Source organism: Eutrigla gurnardus, assembly GCF_963514095.1.
Source record: "Eutrigla gurnardus genome assembly, chromosome: 7".
Taxonomy (NCBI): Eukaryota; Metazoa; Chordata; class Actinopteri; order Perciformes; family Triglidae; genus Eutrigla; species Eutrigla gurnardus.
Window position 1 is genome coordinate 22,174,210 of NC_139921.1, and position 25,410 is coordinate 22,199,619.

Consider the following 25,410-nt stretch of genomic DNA (forward strand, 5'->3'; position numbering starts at 1 on the left):
GGGAGGGAAAGGGCCTAAAAAAAGCCCCCCCTCCACCACTCACTTGACCAGCCCCCCACCTTTGATAACATCTGGCAGGGGGGGCAGGTTTGCACCCGTGACAGCAGGAGATGGAGGGACATTAAAGTCCCGTCACTCACTTGGCAGGACTCGGCAGACTGGAACCTCAATCGCTTACGTCGGAGTGTCACTGATGATCTCTCTTACTAATGGGCCTGATGATATTCCCCAACAAGAGTGTTATATGAGATGATGGCCCGGCACAGCCGCTTATTTTATTCTGAACTCAAATCCCTTTATCTTATCATTAAAACAACTTGAACTGCTTAGTTATTGAGGCCTAACGTCTCCGTGCAAATGTCTTTTCGACCACGGAACAAGAACGAAAACCGCCGCGACTTGAAACCTAAACATTCTTTATAGAAGGAAACTTATAGTGTTTATCTAAACAGTCTGTTGAAGGAGATGGGCCGGAAAAGACTTCAACCTATCTCTGTTCTGGGTGAAGGAAGGGGGGCGAGCAGTTTAGAGGGGGCTAAATGTGAGTTTCAACACAGCTTCCCCGGAAAGGCTCAGACTGATTCAACATCCGTCCCTCTCCGTTTTCGTTCTGTTTACTTCTTGGTTCATGAGTTTACATGCCAATTCCATTACAGGGATTAAAATAGTTTGTCCAATCCATCCTCAAACTCCGCTCCCCTTGTCCCTCTCCCTTCCTTAACCCCTCACACCACTTACAGGCTTTCAGGTCCCAGGGCCGCGTCAGGGGATTACAGGACAAGCACCGAGCACCCGGAGAAACACAAGGCGGGCCCGCGGTCCAAGAATGTTCCAATGAGATGTCCGAGCATTAGCGCAAGCTGAGGTTTGATCAATGGCCGTGGCGCGTGTCTGCACTAGTGAACACTTGACGGAGCGTCTGAAAGAGAAGAAAGGGAAAATGAAGGTGTGTTATGACATGGGGGCTCAGGGTCTAGGCGGCTGGGTCACCTTTGAGCCGCTGCTGATTAAGGGCTGGTGTTCACAGGTGAGCGGCTCCGAGCAGGATTTAGTGACAGAGGTGAAATCACCCTCCTCTCCCAAGTGAACGTCAAAGCAGCAAAGCACCGCTGACCCCCCCCCCGAATGGCCAAAGGCAAACGTCAAAAGATAAGTGAGCTCTGTGACTGTGCTCAGTTCACGCAAATAAAAGTAATGGAGGGTGAACTTTTAACATTTTTTAAGAGAAAAGTCATTTTTCAAATAAATTATGTACGAAAAAAGACAAGGTATAGACGAGGTGTGACACACTCTTTTTAGTCCCAGACTTTGGGATCAGAGGATTCATATTGTAAGTACTAAAATAAGTCAATAGTCAGTCACTGCCTTTGGCTCTAAATGCCACCCGCAGTTAATCTTCGTCGGAACTGGAGGGGCTCAAAGGGGCTAAGCCTGGTCAACACCTAGGAAGGGACATCCACTGCATATCTCCAAGTGCTCCCAGCTGCCTGGTTGGGAAAGGCCGAGGCTTCATGATGTGTGGAAGAAACCATTCCAGGTCACTCTGCTGCCCAACAAGGGACTGCAATAGTGACTTTATAATGACATAGAACAATATAACAGAGCCTAACCTAATGAGGACATGTCAGTGTCCAGCCAATCTCTTCAATACTAAAACAGTGAAAGGAGGCCAGCGTTTCTTTATAAAATAATACATATTCACATTAAGCATTCCGCTACTACAATGATATACTACAAATATACTGATGCAATATTGATCATTTTTTCCCCTGTCAAATAATGATACACACACTGCTGAATAGATTGAGAGATTTTCAGATTGATCAAACAATCATCATAAAACAGTAAAATGAATAGAGAAATAAGAGTAATTTCTCAGTTTAAATGTAAAACCTGAAAGTATGCTGCTGCCATCACACAAAGAAATTATGACATGGCATTTTTTTAATGTACCATCACTGGTATATGTACAGTACACGTTGATCTTCGTGTAATCTGTCCATCTCAATCTCTTTTTTTTCTTTTGACTTGACTATTTGTGAGGCTTATCTGCAGTTTGCATCTTGTGGTCTAAGCTAATGCTGGTGTCGTCCTGTTTACTTCTCTTTGACACAACTACAGATAACAGGACATGCATTATGCTGACGTAAAATTGCAATATCTCATACATCTCTATGATGCACACAGCCGTCCTGTGTTAAAACATGATCTAATTCGGTCATTGTCAGTTCACCATTGTCAGTACATTCCAACATCTCAGTGATATGTCATATTAACAACGGCAGAGATGATTACACACAAGCTTGAAAACAGTTCCAACATTACTGTGATAATATTGTTAAATAATGCACAGACATCATATATTATCTAGTTTTATGGGATCAAGTTCTGGTGTTGTTGTTTCAAATTCAGCTTGTTCAAATATTTATAAGAAATCGTGGCTCCAATAATGCAGCGATATCCAACTACGTGGCTGACAAACAGGAACGTTTTGATCCATTTGGAATACATCAGGACATCAGCGTGATCAGACCCAGTCGTTAACTTGAAAGTGACAACATGAAATATGGGATGCGAGTTTGACTACAAATAAGCTGTGCATGACAAGGGCCCTCATCAAAGAGACAAATTGTTTTTAGTCATAGTGTTGAAATGAGACATTCACAGATGGAGATCCAGCATCAGGAGTCATGCAGAAGGTATGAGTTAGCCTACAAGGTGATGAATATTTAGTGGACTGAGTCACAAAGAACATCCCACATGCTACACACACACATATGGATGCACACACACACGCAACGTGACAACACAGCTTTTTTGCATAACTTTTTGCACTGGAATTTATCCTCAAAGCGGCAGTCAAGAGCTGAAGGAAGAAGTCTGAGGAGATCAATGATGATTAACAACAACCAATGTCAGATTATTTGCATCCCAGATCTCTAAAGATGGCTGATATTCTATTGGCAACCCTCGTTTGTCAGAGGAGATCGTTTACTTTCTTGTTGCTCTCTCATTGGACATCAAATCAGTGAAAATGTTTCGACCAAATGTAATCATTACCTGAGGTTAAATTCTCAGGCTGACACTTATGAGATATGCAGCTTATCAGTTAATCCACTTCAGCACCATTGGTCATTGGTCATGAGTATACGGAAATTCCCAAGAACCTGGAGGTTTGACGAAGTTTGCCCCACATTGAACCGAAAGACAATAAAAAGCTTCTCACATCAAACAATAGCGGACCCTAAAAACGTCTACGTGGTTACATTGAAGATAATCATTTCATTTTTGAAAGTCGATATATATATTATTTAAATATATATTACTGTATCACAGCTGAATGAATCTCTGCTGTGCTGTCTTTAGACTTTAGTGCAGCTTTTGATCACAGGATTCCATGGAATCGTTCCACTATAATGAGATCAATTACAGCCTCTTCAATTACAGTGTGGTGTGCCACAGGTCAGCTCCCTGGGACTCCTGTGTTTTCCCAAAGATTCAAAAAATATATATAAATATATCCTGCTTTAGTTAAATGTCAGACAATATTGTTATTTTGAGTATTAAGCAGGATTTCTATCTCCCCAAAGACGATACATATTTCTTATTGAGTGGCGGATCTCTGGCGAGGTACAACAAGGGGAGACACCACTGCAAACATCGCAAAACAGAGCTGCAATTGTTATTTAGAAATAGTTAAATGCGGTAATGCTTTTGGCTGTTGGATGGTCAGACATAAATAGGAGCAGAAAGTAATGGTTCCGTTTCTCAGACATCTTAAGGGAAAACAGATTTCTTTCTCTCTTCCAGCTAAACAATATTTGGATCAAACATGCAATTGTCTGAGAAATGCTTTTGGAAAGTATAAAGAATATAACAAATGGAATTAATTGATCGTAATTAGTGTGCCTTTATTGGTAATTATCATATTTATTATTATTTATATTCTGTCAAGTGCTTATGAAAGAGTAGCACATTGTGGATTCTGATAAAAAACAACAACAGTGGTTTACTGCTCCGTGTGTACAATGGGAGTCGATCCAGAGACATCCAAGCACACTGGTTTCCCTAGTTGAACTTATATCACTTATACAACCCTGATGAGCATGAGATCATTCATAAGACTTTATCAAAGGTTCACATACACAGTATTAATTTGATCTTTGAATGTGCACATTTGGTTCAGGATCACCTGAAAATTAACACTATATGTATTTTTGTTCATAGTATTGTTATTATTATATATTATATATTCATATAATATCAATAGTATTATTATTATTATTTTAATTCATAGTTGGCCCCAAAATTGAATAATGGACTTTGGCTTAATTTTGGGGTTAATGTGGAGCAGAGACTGAAATGACTTTTCAGGTGGATGTGATACATTAGCAGCAGGTCAACAGCAATTTAAAGTAGCTGTGCTGGGAACAGTTTATAAAAAATATGTCCAGTGTTAGTTTAATTTCAAATATAAAAAAAATATTTGTTTTTAAATGAGGCTGATTTGCCTGTTAACTCTTCTGAATCTTAACGTCAGCCTCATTGCTGAGTCTGAAGTGGACAATAAATGGCAGTCAGATTGTCTCCAGACGTAGTACTGAAATCTCCAGGTAGCCTATATGGGTGTGTTTTTTATTTAGTACCACGACGTCAACTTGCAGCGTACAGTTTACTGTCTGGATCCCAGCATTTGAATGCAGATTGAACATTTTGGCCCCATCGTCTGTTATTCACAGTCAAATTACAATGTTTCACATAATGAAAAAGGGAAAATAGTGCGCGCAACGAGCTCTCTTTATTTAAAGTGGGCGAGGAGAGAAAGGGGGGTTATCCAAGGTGTTCGAGACAGATGAGGGAGGTGGGGGTCGGGGAGGGAGGGAGGTTAGGGAAGGAGGAGGCAGGGACGGTAAATTGGGCGGACACATAAAAACTGCAAGGGGCCATAGATGCTGGATCATTTGGAAAAGTCTGGCCGTCCTGCGCACCACCCGCCTCCTCTCACGAGCCGAACCGGAGTCGGATAGGAAAGCTCGCTGCAGAACCCCCGAGATCCGGCCTTCACCGGGACCCCCGTCGCCCCGCGTCCGTGCGTAGAGGTGTCGCTAAAGGATTAATGAGCCAAAAAGGCACCCAACTTCTCCTTTAAGGCTCATTTCGGCGTTTTTCCTGCTTTCACGCCTGGACTGCCTCACACCTTCCCTTTAATATTCACTTCATTCGAGGATACCTGTACCTCTACTGATGGTAAGCGCGCATTTTACTCACACATCCACACATGATTCAGTTTCAGCAGCGCAGCTTTTTCTTCTTCTTTTTCTTTTTTTTCTTTTGAGACGGAACATGTTGAATAAGACAGGAGGAAGTGTGTGACTTTTACTTTGGCTGTTTGTGCGCCTTTAACCGACTCCACAGGGAGTTCGGTCTCCATTCCCGCATGGATACAAGCCCATAAACATATTCCAGTGCAGCTGACACATAAACGAGCATAAAGTGAAATAAAAGTGGATTTGTGGACAGCTTTGCTGGAGCGAACAGGTTAAAAGCCCTTTGTGCCGAAAAACCGAGCAGACAAACCAACATAGTGAGGTCATTTTCCAAACAGAGTCCAATTTATTTACGCCTGCCTTTCCTCGGCACAATTAAAATAATGACATTGTTTCGATGTGTAACTTTCCTCCCTGAAGTTTGGCACCGCTCATGTCCGATTAAACACCTGTATCTGCGCCTCTTCGCGTCATCCCGGTGCGTAATGTGGGAGATGGAGATGACATAGCGCGGAATTTAAGCCACCATAAAGTTTATTTCTCAACCCAATTAATTTAATCGTTACTATTTTCTCAACAATAAATCATAGAGCCAGAGCTTTAAACGTCACGCTTCTGTCAAGTTATGACAAAGTCTCCAGTCGGGTGCCAACACAACACGGAGGCGAATCCGGTTCGTAATTGTTCCACATTGTAACATAAGTTCTCGCATGTTTTTACCTGTTTTGCAACAAATTATTGTGAGGTGGATTTGCGTCATTTAAGACAATAAAGCTGCAGCATATTGCGGCCTTCAGGCGCATGGCGTCCTTGGCACACTCTCCTTTCTACTCCAGTTTCTCTGTTGTAGTGCAGGGAACGGGTGCAAAATCATTTTATTATCCCATACATTGCATTTAAAAAAAATGCATCTGGCAAAGATTAAATTTTGGTCATTTCAGGAGATTATTTACTTTGATATTTTGGGGGTTTATGTGTAAAACACTCTTCAACCTGTTGTGCAGATCTCATGTTTTAGTGTCTTCTATAAAAAACAAAAAGCAGCATGAGAAGTCTGAGAAAAGGCGACTCATCATGTGTATCTCGGGGTTCTTGCCTCTCAGAGTGCACCACAGCGAACAAAACCATTAACCTGGCCTCAGTGATCTCACTGACTGTGAATGTTCTTACTCTTGAACTGGGAGCAAATAAAACCCCAAACCTACGAAACAACAAGACTCATTACAGAGTCTCTGTTTTATTTCTGTCAACACAAAAGAGGATATTGCATTTCGTCGGGCACGCTGGCTGAAGTTATTATTTCAAATGCTTTGAGCTTTAGGGCACGACTCATGTTTTATCAGGAAGGTAAACAAACTTTTATTTTTTGTTTCTATAGTAACTATTGGCCATTATTTGACCTCATTTATACCCACTATCATTATGAACTCTATACAATCAACAGTGTGTTACCATTAAACACAGACATTTGACATGAGATATGGCAGCAGATACAAAAACACAAGACGTGTCGGTGAACCGATCACTGGCATCTGATGTGATAAAAAAAAATCATGCCAGAGTTTTTGGCTGTTCCCATGGGAACCTGTTGCCCCCCCCCATCTTCCCTACCACCATCACTGTCAAATTCCTCAGGAAACACATCTGAAGAGCCATGTGCATAGTCTGATCACATTATCTCCAGTCAGAGAGAGAGAGAGAGAGAGACAGAGAGACAGAGAGAGAGAGGCCAAGGGGGATCGAGCAAAGCCAAGGGCAGTTTACTGCTCCGGCCTAATTGCGCCCTGGTCTCGTTTTGTTGCTGCAAAACGTGTCTCTGTTTGTCGCTCAGTTCAAATGTCTTCCAAGTGTGAAGCTCCTTTGAACATTTTATGATCTTTGGAATTCAGTTTTTGTCTGTCAACGTTTGATGAAGAAGAATTAAACAGGAGTCCACAGCGCTGATGCATGTGGTTGGGAAATCATAGAAATAACTCCACTTGCTTTATAGAAAAACAAATCAAATAAATCAACACTGGAGAAAACAACAGAATGAACAGGATGACTTCTTCTTTTTTTTTTTTTTTTTTTTCCAGAGTTGAACGTTGCTCCCTGTCTGCCTTACATCTTCTTTCATCGTCGTCGCACCACTTTGAGTGTCTGTCTGTTTTAGCCTGCAGCTTTGTCAGTGGCTGGTTACAGTTACAAGATGTTCTGTATGGTCAGTGTTTTTGAGTGCTATGAATCCCTGTAATCATGGGAGAGGCCCTCGCTGTACAATGAACGTTTGTTGTAAGAGATGTGCACACACACACACACACACACACACACACACACACACACACACACACACACACACACACACACACACGTTATCCCCCCACCCCATGGGTAATAGAGCTGATCATGTTCTGAACCCTCCTCTTTCTCTGCCACAGTTCTCACGAACATGCAAGCGGTGGCACACACTCATGCACACGTACAGGCACGCACAGCGTTTAGCTCATGCACTCACACACACACACACACTGCACATCACCCTTTCTTCACACACACAGGATCTAGTGTCATGACCGAGAAAAGGAGGGGGGGGGGGGAGGGTCAACCGGAGGTCAAAGTCTCATACTGTTAGGAAAAAGACCCTTGATTGCATGTACAGTGAGCCATGCAGGGGCTGAGATAATCACACAAATACAAACCGAGACACACACACACACACACACACACACGTAATGTTTCTGTTAATGTGCATCCTCACTGTGCAGTAATGCTTGGGTGCTCTCCAGTGGAACAGGCTCCAGATGATGACCAAAGACCTACGTCGCTCCAGAGCAATGAGTAGAAATGTTTGCTCTGTGATGCTGTTGTTGTGGTCATTCTGTCAATAAAAAATCAGTAATTTTATTAGGATGATTCAACAACATTTAGCACATTTAAATGACGCCTAAAAAGAATTGAGTCATTAGAGCCATGTTGCTGTGCTTGTTAAACCTACCAGAGGGAAGGGGGAAAAAAGAAAAAAGAGTGAATGGCTGAATCTTTTTTTTTTTTATTGTGAGGAGGTACTTTAGATTTAGATTTATGTCAGGGAATTTGCTCCAAAAACGATCACAAAAAATGTTTTTTGTGTTGCGGTTATTTCTAAGATTAAGAGCCAAGTATACTCTAAAAAAAAAAAAAAAGTATACACACGCACTGAATGTACTGAAGTGATGTCAAAGAGCAGAAAGCCTGTCGTCAACGTCACCTCAACCTGTGTGATCCCTCAAGTGGGGAAGCGTAACTAAGAGATGAGGCACATTCAGATAGATGTATTCAGTTCCTTGTCTGAAATAAGTGATCTCAGCCGCTTGGAGGGATAAAGGTTGACCGAGTTCACTTGGAGACTTTTTTTTTTTCCTCCTGTCAGCAAACAGCCCTCTTGTTTTGGATATAGATTTTTTTTTTTTAACCACTCCTGATCAAACCGGTGTTATCAGTTCTTTGGTCTTGTGTGCGAACACAAGAGGATCATTTGTCATTTGAAGTCGGCACTTATCTAAGGTTGTTTTTTTTTTTGCTTTTAACATTTCTTTTGGAACAGGCTTTTCTTATATATTTTTGGAGGTGTGTTTCCAGTCAGAGTGTGAGCCATTATGGGGATCCGCTGTCCGTGTTGTGGCACATACCTCCTTACATTCCAGTTACAGTAAATAGCTAGCTTTGCCCAAAATGATAAGCCTTAAAGAGACACTCTTTTACCCAGATACACCCTCTAATACTCTTGGTATATAACATGGAACTGCATTCAGTCGATAATTTCCCTGTGTTTTTTTATCCGTGTCTTTTAGGAACAGGGTCACTCCAACGTTCTCCTGCAGCCGCCCAACACCACCTAACATTTCCTGGAAGAACGTGTCCATTGCCTGCTCCCAACAAACATGGACTGTTTTCCCATGCTTTATTTTCTGTCGGTAAGTAAGTGGACCACGTCGTTTTCAATTTGTGGCATGTGACACTTTGCCGCATCTTGTCTTTCTGTCTACTGAGTCACTGATTTATGTGGCACTCATCCAGGCTCGAACTGAAAGTCCCTGTGGGGTGTTGGGCAAGGCACTTGTATGAGGACGAGGCTTTTTTTTTTTTTTTTCAGTTAAATGTGTAGCACATAGTCCTTGAATTGCCCCGTGGCCTGTTAGAGGAGACTGCGAGGGACTGTGGCTCCTTATCGAGTTAAGAATTTGCTCTGACCCCAGGGCTGCCTCTTTTATTTGTCTAATCATAATGGAGGAGGGAGGAGGGGGGTAGGGAGGGAGGGATTGGAAAGGAATGGCTCTCAGATTCCATTCAAAAAAAGTTGGGTTCTTGAACCAGCTGTTTACCTTCGGAGGATGTTGCCGGAGATAAACTGCAAGTGGTCTATCTGATCGGGGACTGCGTTACTGTAAACAAGGCAGACTGGACTATTAAAACCAATTAGTCTGCCCCTCGGTGGAGACGCTTGGAGAAGAGGGTGTATGAGCTGGTGAAGACATACCGAAAAAAGGGACAGACGGGTCTTTTTACGTCAGTTAAAATGGAGGCCATTCATTCTCTTTCTTTTTTTTTTTGAGTGTGTTTTCTTCCCCTCTGCTCCGTTCTAATCTTCCATCTCTGCCGCTCCCCCCAGAGACATCATGATTCCTGGTAATCGAATGCTGATGGTCATTTTAATATGCCAAGTCCTGCTGGGAGAGAGCAACCATGCTAGTCTGATACCTGAAGAAGGGAAAAAGAAAGTACCGGGCCTGCAGGGTCGTTCGGCCGCCCAGAGCCATGAACTGCTGCGGGACTTCGAGGCCACGCTGCTGCACATGTTTGGCCTCAAGAAGCGGCCGCGGCCCAACCAATCGGTCACCGTGCCCCGCTACCTGCTGGACCTCTACCGGCTACAGTCGGGGGAGGCCGAGGACGCCGGGGTGCATGACATCCCCTTTGAGTACCCAGAGAGGTCTGCCAGCCGGGCCAACACTGTGAGGGGCTTCCACCATGAGGGTAAGCACAACGATGTAGGAAGCTGGCATTAGGTCTTGTCATCAGAAAGAATTATCACCATACTCAAGGGTATTGAAGCATTCCAAGGATTTTGGTAGTAATGTATTTCATTAGCGTGGGCAAAGACTGCTAAAAAAAATGTCCTATATCTCTTGAAACATGATTGTAATGCAGCTCCACCCATCTCACCATAACCAAGGAATCTTAAGGATGTGGTCACCAAACAGTGTCTACAGAGGGGCAAAAAAAAAAAAAAAAAGAATTCTGCTAGACAAGCTCTCAAGAGCCTCATTTGACAAAAACGCTGCATGTTTGGTTAGCAGCTGAGGGGAGAAGCATACCTTCATATTACCGACTTACACTTCTCACCCCACCCAGCAGAACACGGCTTAAAAAAGCCCGGTGCTCGGCCTGGAAGCGGCGTGCGCTCCTCTCTCATGTCTCCGGTTTATATGGAGGGCTCTTTTAGAAGGACCTTCCTCAACGTGCAATTATCTTTAATGCTACTCTGCAGCCTTCTAAATAAAGCCCTACTGCCAAAAATGTGGGTGCTGAGGGCAGACGCTGCCACTCTCTGCAGAAATGGAAAAACAGTCTCAGAAGCCGGCGCGATAGAAAGACCGGAACAGTTAGAAGGCTCCCTGTTTATTGTGACTTGGATCTGCTTCGTTTTAGCGACAAAAGGCAGAAGTCTTGGAGAAAATCCACCGTACCCAATCTGTTAAATGTAAGCTCGTGGTTGGACGGTTAAATGTTTGAAAGCGATCTTTGACAGAGAGACGGGGGCGATCTAGGAAGCGATCTTGGTCTGGAGAACGGAGAGAAAAAACAGCTTTAGGGCTGGAGAACATGTCCGCCCCTAGGGGAAGGAGTGAGAAAGGAGGGATGAGTCAGCCTTAATGGGGCTTGTCAAACAAATGCTGCTCGTGGTAGCGCACGGCAACGTACCAAGGTTAGATAGGAAGAAAGAGCACCGCCACTGGAGGAGCCTTCAGAACTTCGGCCTGTGATGCAACGTGTTTGTGTGTGTGTGCACGCATGTCTGGGTGTGTATTGGTTTCTACCGCTCTCTACAGACATTTACCCTCCTTCTCCTCTCCTAAACTATGTTAATAATACGCTTTGATGCCTCCGAGTTGGAGCGCTCGCCTCCGCGGGAGTACCATTGTGCAATACTGTGATTCGGTTGACAGTTCGGGCCGTGTGCAACAGGTGACCCCCCCCTGTGAATTAAACTACAAAGCGCAGAGTACACGAGAACATTCTGCTTTTGGTCGAGGATTTGAACACATCGCGTTCCCTCCACCTCTCCCATGGGCTCCAGATAAATGCGATTCTACTGTAGTGTCTGACTCCTTAATGATTATTCATGATGAAAATGATAAACGTCTTAAGTGAACAAACTGTAGAGCTAATCAAAAACACAGCAGGTTTTAATAATGAGAACCACCTGGGCAAGATTAGGGCCTGGGTGTGAAATAACAGGGGTGGATTGAGCAGGAAAATAGTAGACACAACATTCCTTTCCCCAACAATGGTGATCTTGCCAGAAATCTGCAGACTGAGCGTGGAACAGGGAGCCTCCACTGTGTTTATACTGTAGCTGTGGTACGTTAATCACCACCCTCCTTGTAATGCGTGTTTCAGCAAAGTGCTCAGAGAAAGGCATTGAGAGAAGGGTAGGGTAATCCTTATAGATAGATAAGGAAGCGTGGACGCTCTATATTTATATTCCTGAATACCCCCAGAGGCCTTGAAGAGTGTGCGCGTGCATTCTTTCCTGTCAATTAAGACGTGTTAGAGTAAGGAGGTTCGTTTCGTAGTTTCATCTGTTAGATAGATAGAGCATCTTCATGGAAACTCCAATATCTGAACATTTGTGAATGCATAAGATGTACATTTGATTTCTTCACCTTGCATTAGAACTTCTGAATTTGCAGCTAATTTGTCCTCTCGGTCATTTTCAGAGCACATGGAGAGGGCGCACGTTCTGGACGGCGGAGAAAACGCACCCCTTCGCTTTCTCTTCAACCTTAGCAGCATCCCGGAGGACGAGCTGCTCTCTTCCGCCGAACTGAGGCTCTACCGTCAGCAGATCGACGAGGCCATCGCCGACGCTTTCTCAGACGACCAGGGGCTTCACCGGATAAACGTGTACGAGGTGCTGAAGCCCCCCCGGCCAGGGCAGCTAATCACGCAGCTCTTGGATACGCGGCTCGTGCGCCACAACGCGTCGCGCTGGGAGAGCTTCGACGTAAGCCCCGCCGTGTTGCGTTGGACTCGCGAGAGCCTCCCGAATTACGGGCTGGCCGTGGAGGTCCTGCCCCTCGACCCGACGCCGCGCCACAAGGGCCGCCACGTCCGCGTCAGCCGCTCGCTACACCGGGAGCCCGGCGAGGACTGGGAGCAGCTGCGCCCCCTCCTGGTTACCTTTGGCCACGACGGGAAGGGTCACCCCCTGACCCGCCGGACCAAGCGCAGCCCCAAGCAGCGGAACCGTAAACGCAACCGCAACTGCAGGCGCCACGCACTATACGTGGACTTCAGTGATGTAGGCTGGAATGACTGGATAGTGGCGCCCCCTGGTTACCATGCCTATTACTGCCACGGGGAATGTCCCTTTCCTCTGGCGGATCATCTGAACTCAACCAACCATGCCATTGTTCAGACACTGGTGAACTCTGTGAACAACAACATTCCCAAGGCCTGCTGCGTGCCTACAGAGCTCAGCGCCATCTCCATGCTCTACCTAGACGAACACGACAAGGTGGTCCTAAAAAACTACCAAGAAATGGTGGTGGAGGGCTGCGGCTGCCGCTAACACACAGACGGACAAGAACTTGGACAGGCGCCGTGAAAAAAAAGCAACATGGACGCTAAATCAGAAGGTCTTTACTCCCAAAAAATGTTCACTTGGACCCTTATTTATAACTTTTATGTTGAGGTGTATGTTTGTCTCACTTTTTTTTTTTTTTTTTTTTCGTTTCTTTGACAATATGATCATATATTTTGACAAAATATATATATTTATATCTACATATTAAAAATAAATTGAGTCCTTATTTTAAACATAAAAAGCTGTACAACTTTTCATAATGTACATTAGATTGTATAAGTTTTTTTTATTGAGAAAATAGTAAAAACAATCTAAAAATTAAAGTTTATTTACTGGTAATATTTATTGCTTTCATATGATATACATTTTTGAAGAAAAAAATAAAAAACATGAATTGCTTCCAATCACACATTCCAGCAGATCACAAGATGCAACCTTTTGTGTATTTGCATAAGTCAGACACTGCGTGAACACTCTTTTTTTTTATTTAAGGAAACCTTTCTTAGTTTAAATGAATATTGAGCTGATGACTTTTTTAAGCCCTTTTAAACAAAATCCATTTTACATTCTTGTATGATAACTGGGTGGTAAAAATGTTTAAAGTTGGTCAAGTTTACAGAAATAATCTATTTTAATATCAATTTTGATTTAATTTGACATCTAATACTTCCTTCCTTTTAAATCACATTTTTAGCTCAAGCAGAGGAAAGCGGAGGAATCTCTCTGATCCTCCGTCTTTCCCAAATAAAACTGGTTTGTTTTATTATCCGGCATCTTATCAACTTTGACTGATTCACACTTCATCAAAGAAGGAGAAATAGTGGGAGAACAATCACCTCGCGGTTCAACATTTTCTCAATTTTCACCCTTATTCCACCGACAGAAGCTGTTACAGAAATGGTATGCCATTTCAAAGCCAGTAGGCCTTTAAGGGGTTAGGGCCTTATTGTTCTCAAATTTCACTTTTATGTCAATTAGGCTAACATGTGGTGGTTGGACACTCGCTAATCCAATTGCAGCCGGGGCGGGTTGTTGAGCCCGGCTGTGAGAGAGTGATTCTATTGTTCCTGACGTCCCCACATTGGGGGCATGATTGTGGCCGATGCGTCCTGCCCTTATACAAGGCGGCTGAGTCCTCAGAAGAATCAAAGGTTAGACGCTCTGTCTCCTGCCTTTGTCTCCGGCGGCTCATGCCGGCAGAGCAAAGACGCCTGTCTCCAACCTGTGCCCCATCACACAATAGGCTTCTACATCACTTATTTACAAGCTGACGGCTGGCCCAAATTATATGATAATGTTTAGAGAGAGGGACTCCTTTGAACTGCTGGGGGGGAGGGGGGGGTGGGGAGGCTGTGCATTGTTTTGCAGTCTGTACATCAGACATGATGTACAGGGTGCAAATATTAATCATTATAAAGTTGACAGAATAATCACCATTTTTTTAACACCAAATTAAGGTTCACAGTAAATTGGTCATTTTTTTTACTTGAAATATTTCTTGACTGGTATTTAGTGTCAAATGAAATAGTTAAACATTAGGTGATTTCTTTTAATGACAAGCCAGGTTTGTTAGTTTGCCCCCCCACCCGACTGGAGCATGTGCAGGCCCTCAGGCTCGCTAATGGCCGCTGGGCTTCTCTTTGATGCCTGCATATCAGCGTCAAAAATGAGGGAGACTGCTAAAGGAGGAGAAGACGGAGAAGAATTTCATTTTGAAGTGGCTGAAGGCAGAAGAGAAGGGGTGTGTGTGTGTGTGGGGGTGGGGGGGGGGGGGGGTGTATATGTATGTGTGTGTTCGGGAAGAACTGGGTTGGGGGGAGGGGGGGGGGGTGTCTTTTCAGCAGCTTGACAGTGCAATTACAACATTTCAACTGATCTCCCCCCCTGAAGTTGAGATAACATCAGCCAGTTATGGTAATTGTCTGGCCTGGTCATTATCCCGCTACCCTTCACAAAGAGAGGATGTGTGTTTATTAAAAGGCCCAGAGAGGTAAGTTTATATAAGCTCAGCACACACAGTTGAGCATGCCATTTAGTTCACCAGCCGGCACTCAGTCGAAGCCCTCAGAGTTTGTGTTTGGCAGCGGCACGCCTCGAGTCCCGAATGCTTCGCTGAGTGTCGCGAAATAGAAAGATACATGTGAGTGAGTGTGTGAAGGGGGGGCATGGGGAGGGGTGTGTGTGTGTGTGTTGAGGTGGAGGGCGGGGGGGTTATGGGGTCAATTACAGAATGAGTCCTTAAAAATTGAGGGCTTTGTCATTCCTATGTGATGTGCCATTCAGTCTCCTGTAAATGCTCGTTCTCACGCAATTACAGGTGAGTCATTATGCAGCAGGTCTATTGACACTGCTCGACTAATTGACTGGGTGAAGTCTTCAAAAAGCTTTTTATTTGGACGCTCCGCCGTAAAAGCCGAGTGTTTATAGACAGTAAACCTCCGCCACAGGAACAAAGGAAGGTGATCCTCGCCTGTTGCCTCGTTGGAGTGAGTGCACTTCATACATCCACCTCTGAAATCTCAGATGTTAGAGATCTGAACGCAGGCTTTCATATAAGTCATGCAACACAAATTACGAACATAATCTTTACCAATGAAAATGAAAAATGTCATGAGGTAAAAAAAAGTAGTTCAACTTTCTCAGAGACCTGACAGAACGGAGAAGTATTCACATGGGAAACCGAATTATCTCAAATTTAAAAAAGCTGCTTTTCTTTTATTACGATCAGTCATTTCTCAACCTGCAGGCAATACATCTGACATCTTCTTATTGTTATCCTGTCAGATGACTTTGTGAACATGAAATAGTGATTTAATTTATTCTGAATAAAGAAAAAAAAAAAGAAGATCCAAACAGCTGTTGTTTGTTCAGCAAGAGCAAAACCCAAATAAGTGAAGAAAACCGAAACTCTTTTAAGACTAAACAGAATATGGTGAAATATTTATTCATTAACGCTACAAATCCAAAGCAGACAACTGGGTTAAAGCACATTGTGTTGGTTGCCAAAGTGTGTAGATACCCACACAAGAAGTGTGAAAGAAAACCGTCCAGAGAGACTCAGTCACTCTCGTTTTGAACAAAATTAAATCGGCAAAAAAGTGATTTGAGTGAGCCTTAAAAGAAAAAAAGCAGCAGCAGCAGCACTCTACTGTAGAAGAACAAGTGTTTATGGAGTGTGTATTGAGGACAGGATGCGTCACGCTGTGCCATACAACAGTCCCAAAACTGGAAAGAGTGAGTCGACGCTCTCTTGTTCTGCTCTCTCTCTGTTTGCTAGAGAATCAGGAGGGGCTATTGTGATGATGGCTCATGTCAGTGCTGCTCGAGGTCACGGCCTCTTGTTTCACTCTCCCACTCGTACTTGCAGACAAATGCACACACATTCTTTCCTATAGCTTTTTTTTGTTTTTTTTGTTTTGTTTCAGGGTATATCATTTTTACACGCACGCACATTCACACACACACAGGTCTGAAACCTTAGACCCTTCCCCGCTGTCCATCTGTAGGGGTTATCTGTGTGACACCTCCTCTCACCCCTGTCTGTGACTCATCTCCACTCATCACGCACACCTCGGAGCTAGCACATGGCAGCCGGGACGCTCCGCGGTGCATTTGAGGGGAGAAGTCTGTCATCGATGGAATACTTTGACCCCGGGGTCACGGGCGCCAAACGCATACACACGCATACAGTGATGGGTCGTGTTCGAGAAGAATGACGGTCTTCAGGGTTCAGACACAGGTGAATTCATTATAAAAGAGTGTATTGTATTAACTAGAGGTTATAACCACTTAATGGGATTGCATCACTTTAAAGCCATGCTTCTATATGCCTGAACCATTTTAAGATCCCCTCTATCAATGCAGCTAGTGGTGTTTAATTTCAGTTCACAGTTAATAAATAAAATAAAAATAGTTAGAAAGTGAACTCTAATGACTAAATAATTAAAAACAAAAGACACCAGAACAACGATTTCAGTGCACAAAACATCTGTGCTGGTGTTTGTTAGTCATTTTCTCCAGCAAAAATTCCAAACATTCGCTTTGTTTTTCGGACTATAAGTCGGACGTAACGGGATATTTTCAGCCGTCAGACGTGTCTGAAGATGTCAAAGTGGAGATATTTCACTATTTTCTGACATTGTATCGACTAAATGAGTTATTTCAGTGGAATTACAGTCAGTGGATTAATCCGCAGTGAAAATAACATTCAGTTGCAGCTCTACATTGTCTCTTTCGCTAGATTAAGGACAAAAAAAAAACAGCGTTGTTGCTAGCCAAAGACGTAAACGCAAAACACTTTGTTTTTGAGTGACAGTTGTTAGGGTTTGGGTCATTCTTACCCTCGGATTCCTTCAACTTACAATGTGCCTGTGTGTGTGTGTGTGTGTGTGTGTGTGTGTGTGTGTGTGTGTGTGTGTGTGTGTGTGTGTGTGTGTGTGTGCGCGTGCGTGCTTTGCCTCACACGCACACTTAAGTACACGGTTACAAATCTGCAGTCACTCGCTCCGTTCAGGCTGTTAGCACCCCCGGTGTCAGTCAGTGGTCTTAGAAGAAAAACAATGATGGCCTCTCAAAGAAAGCTTAATAACAGTAATTGCTGCCTGAGTGATTAGAAAGAGTATCAGATATTTCCATCTTGACAACTGGTCCCAAACAAAGCATGCAGGGACTGAGGGTTCGGGGAGCATGTGTGTGTGTGTGTGTGTGTGTGTGTGTGTGTGTGTGTGTGTTGTTACACACCGGCTGTGTGATTAAACCCCCTCGACACTCGTTTCTCTCACCAAGCCTCCCGACTGGGAAGGGATCGCGGTGGAAATTTCCACTTGTCGTAGAAACAACCTGCAGGTTTAACATTCGGTGTCAAGTGCCGGTGTCGCTGTGTGGACGGAATGCTTCTTTTGTGGGCGAGTCTCTGGTGTAATTTCGGGCAGGGCAGGGTGTCCCCGCAGTAGGCCTTTCTTCCTCGGGCCCTGTGCAGTTTCATTAGATACGGCTAATGAAAAGATGGCTGCTGGACAGCCCGGCCCCCCGACGCTCCTCTGGCCTGTATTTAGAGCCCCCGCCTCGCATCTCCCACCGAACAGGTGTGTTGGCTGGCCCTGCAGCACAACGCCAGCTCACTGAAAACACATTTCATCTCTCTTTAACAGGCTACACAACCTGAAGGTCATTTTACAAAAAAAAAAGTTTTTTGCTTTCGTTATCTTCACACAAAAGCAGGTGCTTCCTTCTGTTTCCCATTAATTGCTATTCATACTGATAACAAGAGGTCTAAACCAAGAAAAAAACTATTTTCACACAACTTGCAACTGTTTTTTTAATTTTATTTTTTTGTTTTATATTTTTTACCTGAAGAATAAATGAGTATGTGGTTTGGGAGTCAAAAAAATGCCAGGCAGCCACTTGATATGTTCTTCTTTCATATGAATATTTAACGTGTTGCATATTCTTCCCACATTTTTGCTCTCATTTACACATATGGCAGGAAATTAAAGACAGTGAGCAAAGTGAGGCAATCTCTACCGCTCTGAAGCCTCTTGCAAACTGAGACATTGTAAAAAAAAAAAGGGGAAAAAAAGCCTCCTTTAAAGCCTCCTTTAATTACACAAAGCTGTTGATGCACAACGAGTCCATCCCATTGCACCATTCCCTTCCCTACGAGACACTAATTTGCCTTTCAGAATAAGAGTTCATGTACAGCAGGTACTGGTGACAGCTCATTGTCTTGCTCCGGTTACTTACAGAAGCCCGTTTCTACTACTGCTGGCAGCGTCTCCCTTTCAGGTGCATGACTATCTGAGACGAGACCTGGTGTTTGGCTGGAGCGCGGCCGAAGTTAGATCTCAGTGTTTATTTGCTAACAGACTCCCTCTGTGTTCATATGCTGACCCTTTGTGTGGCTCTCTGAGAGGCAGGTGGATTGTGCCCCGGGCCTCGCGGAGCTACAGTTTGAAAGCAACAACGTGAAACCGGAGCTGTAACGTGACCTCGAGGCAATTAGGCCCACAATGAGGACGTTTTTTTCACATTCACTCCCTTTGTGTTGCTAAATACTATTTAAGAGCAAATAAAAATGAGGAACCTTGGGCGCTTTGGCAGCGAGGCAGAGGAAAATGCACGACCGGGAAGCGAGTCGGCGACAGATTAAGTTGTCGGCGGCTTGCTCGACATAAGTTGAGGGAGTTCTCTCATTTGAAGTCGCCGCATCATGTTGTGCTCCTTCCTTTTTTTTCTTCTCAAGTGTGTATAAAACAGGGAGGAGGTGGAGGGGATTGGAGTCCACTTTGAGGCAGTTTTAGCACCGCAGAACCGTAATCACGTTCACAAGCAGACTGCGGAAGCGGAAAAGGTGCAAGGAGGGCTGGAAGAGAGAGAGACCCTGCAGCTCCTACCCCCCTCCTCCTCCTCCTCCTCCTCCCTTCCGTTGCTATATACTATCCCTGAATGGAGTGTGTCTACCGGATCTGCCCAGGATGAAATGTCATATCTTAGACTGATCCTTATCTCTTAATCGCTTCCTTTGTCTCCCATAATTCCCCAGACCCTCCCCGACTTCCCTCCTCGGACACGGCCCCTTTGATGTGTCAGCCACGGTTAGGGACGCTGGGGGTGGGATATTTGTGGTGTGTGCATGCATGTGTGTGTCTGACTTTTTTTTTTTTTTTTAAAGTGGTGGGTCTGGTTCTGCTCCGAGCTAACAAGAGGCCCAGAGGTTATCAAGATTCGACGGTGGAGGGGGACTACTGGTAAGTGTTGTTGTTGTTGTCGTGTTAGCTTTAGTGCTCTTTGGATTGTGTGCGTGTGCCGGAGGGCAGACGTTATGCGCGACCTCACATAGACAGTTAGGCGCGACCGCGTGTCCATTTTGTACAACTCGGGGTCAAATATGAAACCGATAACACATCAGCGGTCAAATGTGGAACAAATGTTGGAAATATCAAAGAGAGAAATGTATTATGGTACAACAGATTCTGGGAAAGATTCCACCACAGGTTATTTACACACTGTTTAAAATAGGCATGGAAGATATCCAGTTATATAGAGCAGCATGGCTTTATGGGTGGTAAGGTCGGCCTATTCGTCAGGCGCTTTTATCATAGCGCCACGAGCAATTTGGTGTTTTAAGTTTTGTTTTAGTTTGATAACTTTTGACATCGATTTTAATGAAAATTGGTACCGATATCTAAACAGAAACACATGTGCAGAAGTCACCAGATTTCAACATCACAACGCCCTTGAAGACACATTTGCTGTTCTTGCCGTAATGTTGGATGTGGTGATTATTTTTTGATGGACTTCCAAATGTCTTCGCTTCATATTTGGGGTAAGCACGAAATTGCGTGATGTCAAAATTATTACAAAACATTCTTCAGTTCCCCAAACTGAAAACGGCTGCTCTAACAGATACAGTGGGTTTCATATTTTGACCCGCTGTGTCTCCAGCTGGCCCTGAAAACCATTGTGTTCACTGCACTGATGAAGTTTCCATATTTATACGCAGGTTTAAATAATTTAACAAAAGAAAAGCTAGAGTGACCTGAGGTCTAATTTTGACAGCAGTACCTCCAGTTGACCCTCACAGCTCTAATGAATTTTCCATGTTAAACTTAAAAACATCAATAAAGCTGATCTTTTTAAATTTTTTATCAAATACTTTGAAATGGCTTGTTGTGCAAAAAGTTTTTTGTCACATTTGTGTAAACCAAGGTACAATAAAACAATATATTGAATATTAAAATTGTAATCTATTTGGAGTCAATGCAGTTGGATGTGGAAATAAATAGAAATAGAAATAGGCCTTTGTTCTGCAGCTACACAGTGCAACAGAACAGCATGTGGAGTAGAAGACAAGGGTGAAAACAAACAGTATAAATAGAATCAAAACAGTATAATAGAAACTGAGTACCCAGTTTAAATGTACATACAAGAGGAGTGTAATGAAGTGGAGAAATCGGAGTACAGTCAGACATTTTGAGTTTCATACGGGGTGACTGGAGGATGGCTGCTTCCGCTCTTCCACATCTCCGCTGAGAAGGTGTGTTTTGTGTGTGTGTCGGTGCAAGAGAGCAAAAGAGGCGGGTCGTGAGAAAAAGACAGATGGAGCTTGTTTGAAAAAAATAAAAGGTTTGTATCTTGCAGCACATCTTTCGAGCAGATATATGCAGTCATATCTTTGTAACATGTGACTGTATGAGCGGACAATGCATGTGTGCGTGTGTGTGTAGTCTATCACCGCTCATTGTAGTCTGGTTGGCTCATTTTGCCGATCCAACATCCGGAGCTTCATTCTTTGGTCCCTGAAGGAATCTCGGGGCTGAAGCCAGAGATTGATGGGGGCACATTGTCTGCACCCTCTGGTGGCAGGATGCAACAGCACAACCTGTCCTTTTGTGTGTGTCTACGTGTTAATCTGGATGCAGTAAAAGGACGTGCTTCCTCAGGTGAGAGCACAATACTGTATGTTTGTGCGGGGAGGCCACCCAGCATCAGCTGCACATCCTAACAAAGATAGGAGAGCTGGCTTACAATTAGAGTTTTTTTTTTTTTTTTTTTTTTGCTTCAGCCAAAAGCAACATTGTTCATTTCGGTGAAAGAGCGGGGCCCTCGCTGGGTGCCGAGCCACCTGGAGATGAAGGAGGGCGGAGGCGGGTGGAAAGTAGAGGGAAGAATAACAGCATTAGTGTCAGAAAAAGAAAATGTCACCATGAGAAGAGGGTTCGTCAAGACGTAGTGGTAGCGCTATTATTACCGCTTTGTGTGCAGCCTGGCGTTTTTTCCAAACCCCTGGGTGGATTTTCAAATAACGTAGAAGCATTGTTTCAGCCGGCCGCTGGTGTACGAGTGTGTATTTGCACATCCAAGCCAGTGTAGAGAGAAAATAAGCCAGCACTTTCCCCCAGATTTAGGTCTAAGCTTGAATAAACTATGACACTCCCTCCCTTTTGCGAGCGATTGTCAAGAGGCTGCGTGTTGCTCTTGGCATGAGCATACACAACTGTATACGTTTAGCTGTGGACGTCGTCGGGGCATTCAGGAGTGAGATCATTAACATATGGGGCGAGCAGTTAAGGCCTGCAGCCATGAGCCCTGTGGGACAGCCTGGCTGTGTAAGTGAATACTGATCATATACTCCAGATATTATTACCTCTCCCTCTGTGGAAAAAGCCTGTTCACCAAGTACTTAAACCCCGAAACGGAGCAGGTGACAGACACGCAAACAAATCAGGCGACGTGCATTTGCATTATTAGGACTTTCCCAAGGACTATGGATTATTGCTTGAATGATTGGATTTCATTGACCTTTACTTTTACCAACATGTGCTGGACTTATAATGATAGTTGTTATTTTTGTCTGTTGAGGTATGACAATTATCAATATTAACAAAACATCAGAACAAACGGACTGCCAAAGGGGAGGAAAAACTGTGAAAACGTACAATTAAACATTTCAGTCAGTAATAAAAATGGAGTGGAAGAGTCACACCAAACAAACAGACCTGTTGCCTTGGCAACGGGCGAGACCCCTGCTGAGGTGGTGCATACGGGCCCTCCGGACTGTTGGGAGAAGGTATCAGAATGAGTTATATCGAGAGATAATGGTCCACAGTTGGAATAGTAGTTGAGGAAGAGAAACCTTTTTTTTTTTCCCTTCGTTATGTTTCTAGTGTCCTGCAATAATCTGCAGAAAAGGTAGAGAAGAATAGCATCCTAATGAAGACCAGGTTGGTGGTGTTCTCTGTTGGATACAGTAAGGAGGGGGGGGGGCTCCGAAACACTCGGATTCATGTGTTCCTTACATTAGGGAAAGGACGTACACGCTGCACATGTTGCCTGAGGTTCACATGAGCTCCTGCCACATGTTAGCCCTTCTGGTGCTTGTTGCCACGTACCTGCCAGCGGAGATATTTGAATGATGTATGAAGGATGACGGAGCAGAAAGATGGAGCGTCGGGCTGTGGTGTGATGGCTTTACTTTAAAAGAGACAGGTAGAAAACATGGCGGCACTCGGATGGGACCAACACAGAACGCACGCCGCTTGACTGGTCAACACATGGTGTGTGTGTGTGTGTGTGTGTGTGTCTGTCTGTGTGAAGCTCATGGCCAAAGCCGTGCCCGGAAAGGCTTAGAGCACAACCAGTCATTAGGAAGTCAGGCCGTCTGGAGTGCATTATAGGCTGGGTACTGTAACACTTACAAGCACAGGCTGCTATCAAAAGAGGGGAAGAAGGAGGGAATGAGAGAGAAAGAAGGAGAAGGATCTTCCTACCTGTGTCAGATAATAGATTTATGAATAAAACCCCACATCTTCCTAGAAAGGTTGTTGGTCCCACGGGGCAAAAGAAGACATTTTACAGATTTTAATAGATAGAAAGTACTTGAATGTTAGTTTGGAGACGTCGTTTTTACGAGTTCAATTCGACTTCACATCAAATTACATAGCTGCTCATGTGTCATGAAATTAATGTGATTCACTCCAGGCCATACAAAGAGACTCAAGGAGAAAATAGGGGCATAACAAGCATAAACAAAAGTAAATATTGCAGGCTTTGTTGGGATGATACCTGGTGAGTATACCTCTTAGCTTTGACAGGAAGTCTTGTCCGAACTCGCGGCGTGGCTAATTAAGCGCTGTGCAAATTACAGATGATTGGTAAAGATCTGCACAGATCTGGCCTGCAGTACATCCGTCTTTTCTCCAGAGACGCCGGGTAGACATGCCGTAATGCCTGATCACAGTGCGGCCAAGTTAGTCCGCCCGTAAGCTAGCCACGTTTGAACCAAATAGCTGTTTGGCAACACTTTCTAAATGAAAGCCTGTCATGTCTTCGTCACAGTAACACATACAGGAGATCGGGCCTCCCAGAATCAGGAAAGAAACATCCTCAACGTTTCAAAACGGTGGGCTTGGTACAAACAGATTTGCAACAGGTGGCCGAGGCAGAAAATCCTACGGCTACGGCTACGTGAGTCCAAGACCTCTATCAGGCAGCATGTGAAGAATTCAGTACCACTGCCAAACACTGAAGCCGATAAGTACGAGCACAGGTTTAGAAAGTAGTAGGACGCCCCAAAATCAAATGAGTTTGTATGGGAAGTCCCTCTGCAAAAACATGGGGAACACCCACATCTCACCCACAACACCAATGTGAAGTAAAGCTGCTCTAAGAGCACAATACTTCTGTGGTCCACTTCCAAACACCACAGCTGGGAGGTCACAGGTCACAACCACGGACGTCCCACCAGACAACTAATTTGTGTCCTTTATCTATTGCTCTCTGTCCACCGTGAAAAAAAAAAAGACATGGAAAAAAAAAAAAGCATATGAGTCATGAGCCGTTCATCATTCAACCACAAAAATACAAACAGATTTTGTTGCTCGGCGAGTTTGGTGGGGAGGCGGTGCGGAGATTTGCAGAGAGTCGAGCCTTCGCAGAAGGGCAGCGAGCTGTCAAATTATGTTGTTTGGTTCAAAGAGGAGTCCGCTGATTTATCAGTCCAGTGTTTGCATTTTAAACTCATGAGACAATCAGAGCAGGTGGCTGATTTAAGGCATCGCCATTGACATCTTGATTTTATCCTGGTCTTTTTTTCTTTTTTTTTGTGTGTGTTTTTTGATTTAGCAGCAGGAGAGGAAAGAAAGTGCCTGGCAAGCGTCTGGACTTCATGTTACAGCAGTCAACATATTGAAACACCTGTTTAGATTTATAGTGTTTGGATAGTTGGCAGTGGACGTATTCCAGCACCCTGCCTCCTCGCACATGCGCAGCATTTTAGACACACACAACTGTCTCATACACTTACGCACGATCACGCGCACGGACGAATTAACACAGTACACACACACACACATGCTTACACACAGTACTCCCTGGGAGTTTAACAAATGGCCTGGTTGAAGGTTCAATCATAAAAGCAGACTTACTGGAAGCCTGTGTTAATGCCTTTCGTTTTCTGAACGTTCCCCCCGCCGAGCACAGGCACACCGGAGAAGAAACGAGAGAGCGAGACGGGAGGGAGAGAACAGCTCGACAGAGAAAAGAAGAGTGGAAGAGATACGTCAGTCTGCCCTGAGATCACCTTTGATACAGCCCCACCTGCGAGCGTGGACCTGGATCAACCCCCCCATTTTCTGCATTAAACTTTTTCCCCTCTTTTTGATGCTGTGCCAAAGTCCCTCTTTTCACTGGCCTGTGTCTATCTATCTGGTGCATAGACTAGAGGTAAAGAGGAGCAAATAGATATGCCATATGGCAGCTGTCTGGCCTCAGCTGTCTGCGGGACATATGATGGATTCTATCGGGAAGACGCCAAAA

The 25,410-nt window shown here is 44.2% G+C and overlaps 1 protein-coding gene across 1 annotated transcript; it reads left to right on the forward strand.

Moving 5' to 3' along the window:
- Window positions 1–4,971: 4,971 nt before the first annotated feature.
- Window positions 4,972–13,499, forward strand: bmp4 (bone morphogenetic protein 4). The gene is made up of 4 exons (XM_084014159.1): window positions 4,972–5,247; window positions 9,077–9,199; window positions 9,895–10,259; window positions 12,227–13,499. Exons 3-4 carry the CDS (start codon window positions 9,902–9,904, stop codon window positions 13,078–13,080), a joined length of 1,212 nt encoding a protein of 403 aa, XP_083870285.1. The 5' UTR covers window positions 4,972–5,247; window positions 9,077–9,199; window positions 9,895–9,901; the 3' UTR covers window positions 13,081–13,499.
- The last annotated feature ends 11,911 nt before the right edge of the window (window positions 13,500–25,410 follow it).

Bases quoted from the DNA above. Each gene is read 5' to 3' on its own strand.
- bmp4 (XM_084014159.1), top strand. From the start codon at position 9,902: ATGATTCCTGGTAATCGAATGCTGATGGTCATTTTAATATGCCAAGTC. The intron at 10,260-12,226 runs GTAAGCACAACG...GGTCATTTTCAG, and splicing joins GAGGGGCTTCCACCATGAGG to AGCACATGGAGAGGGCGCAC.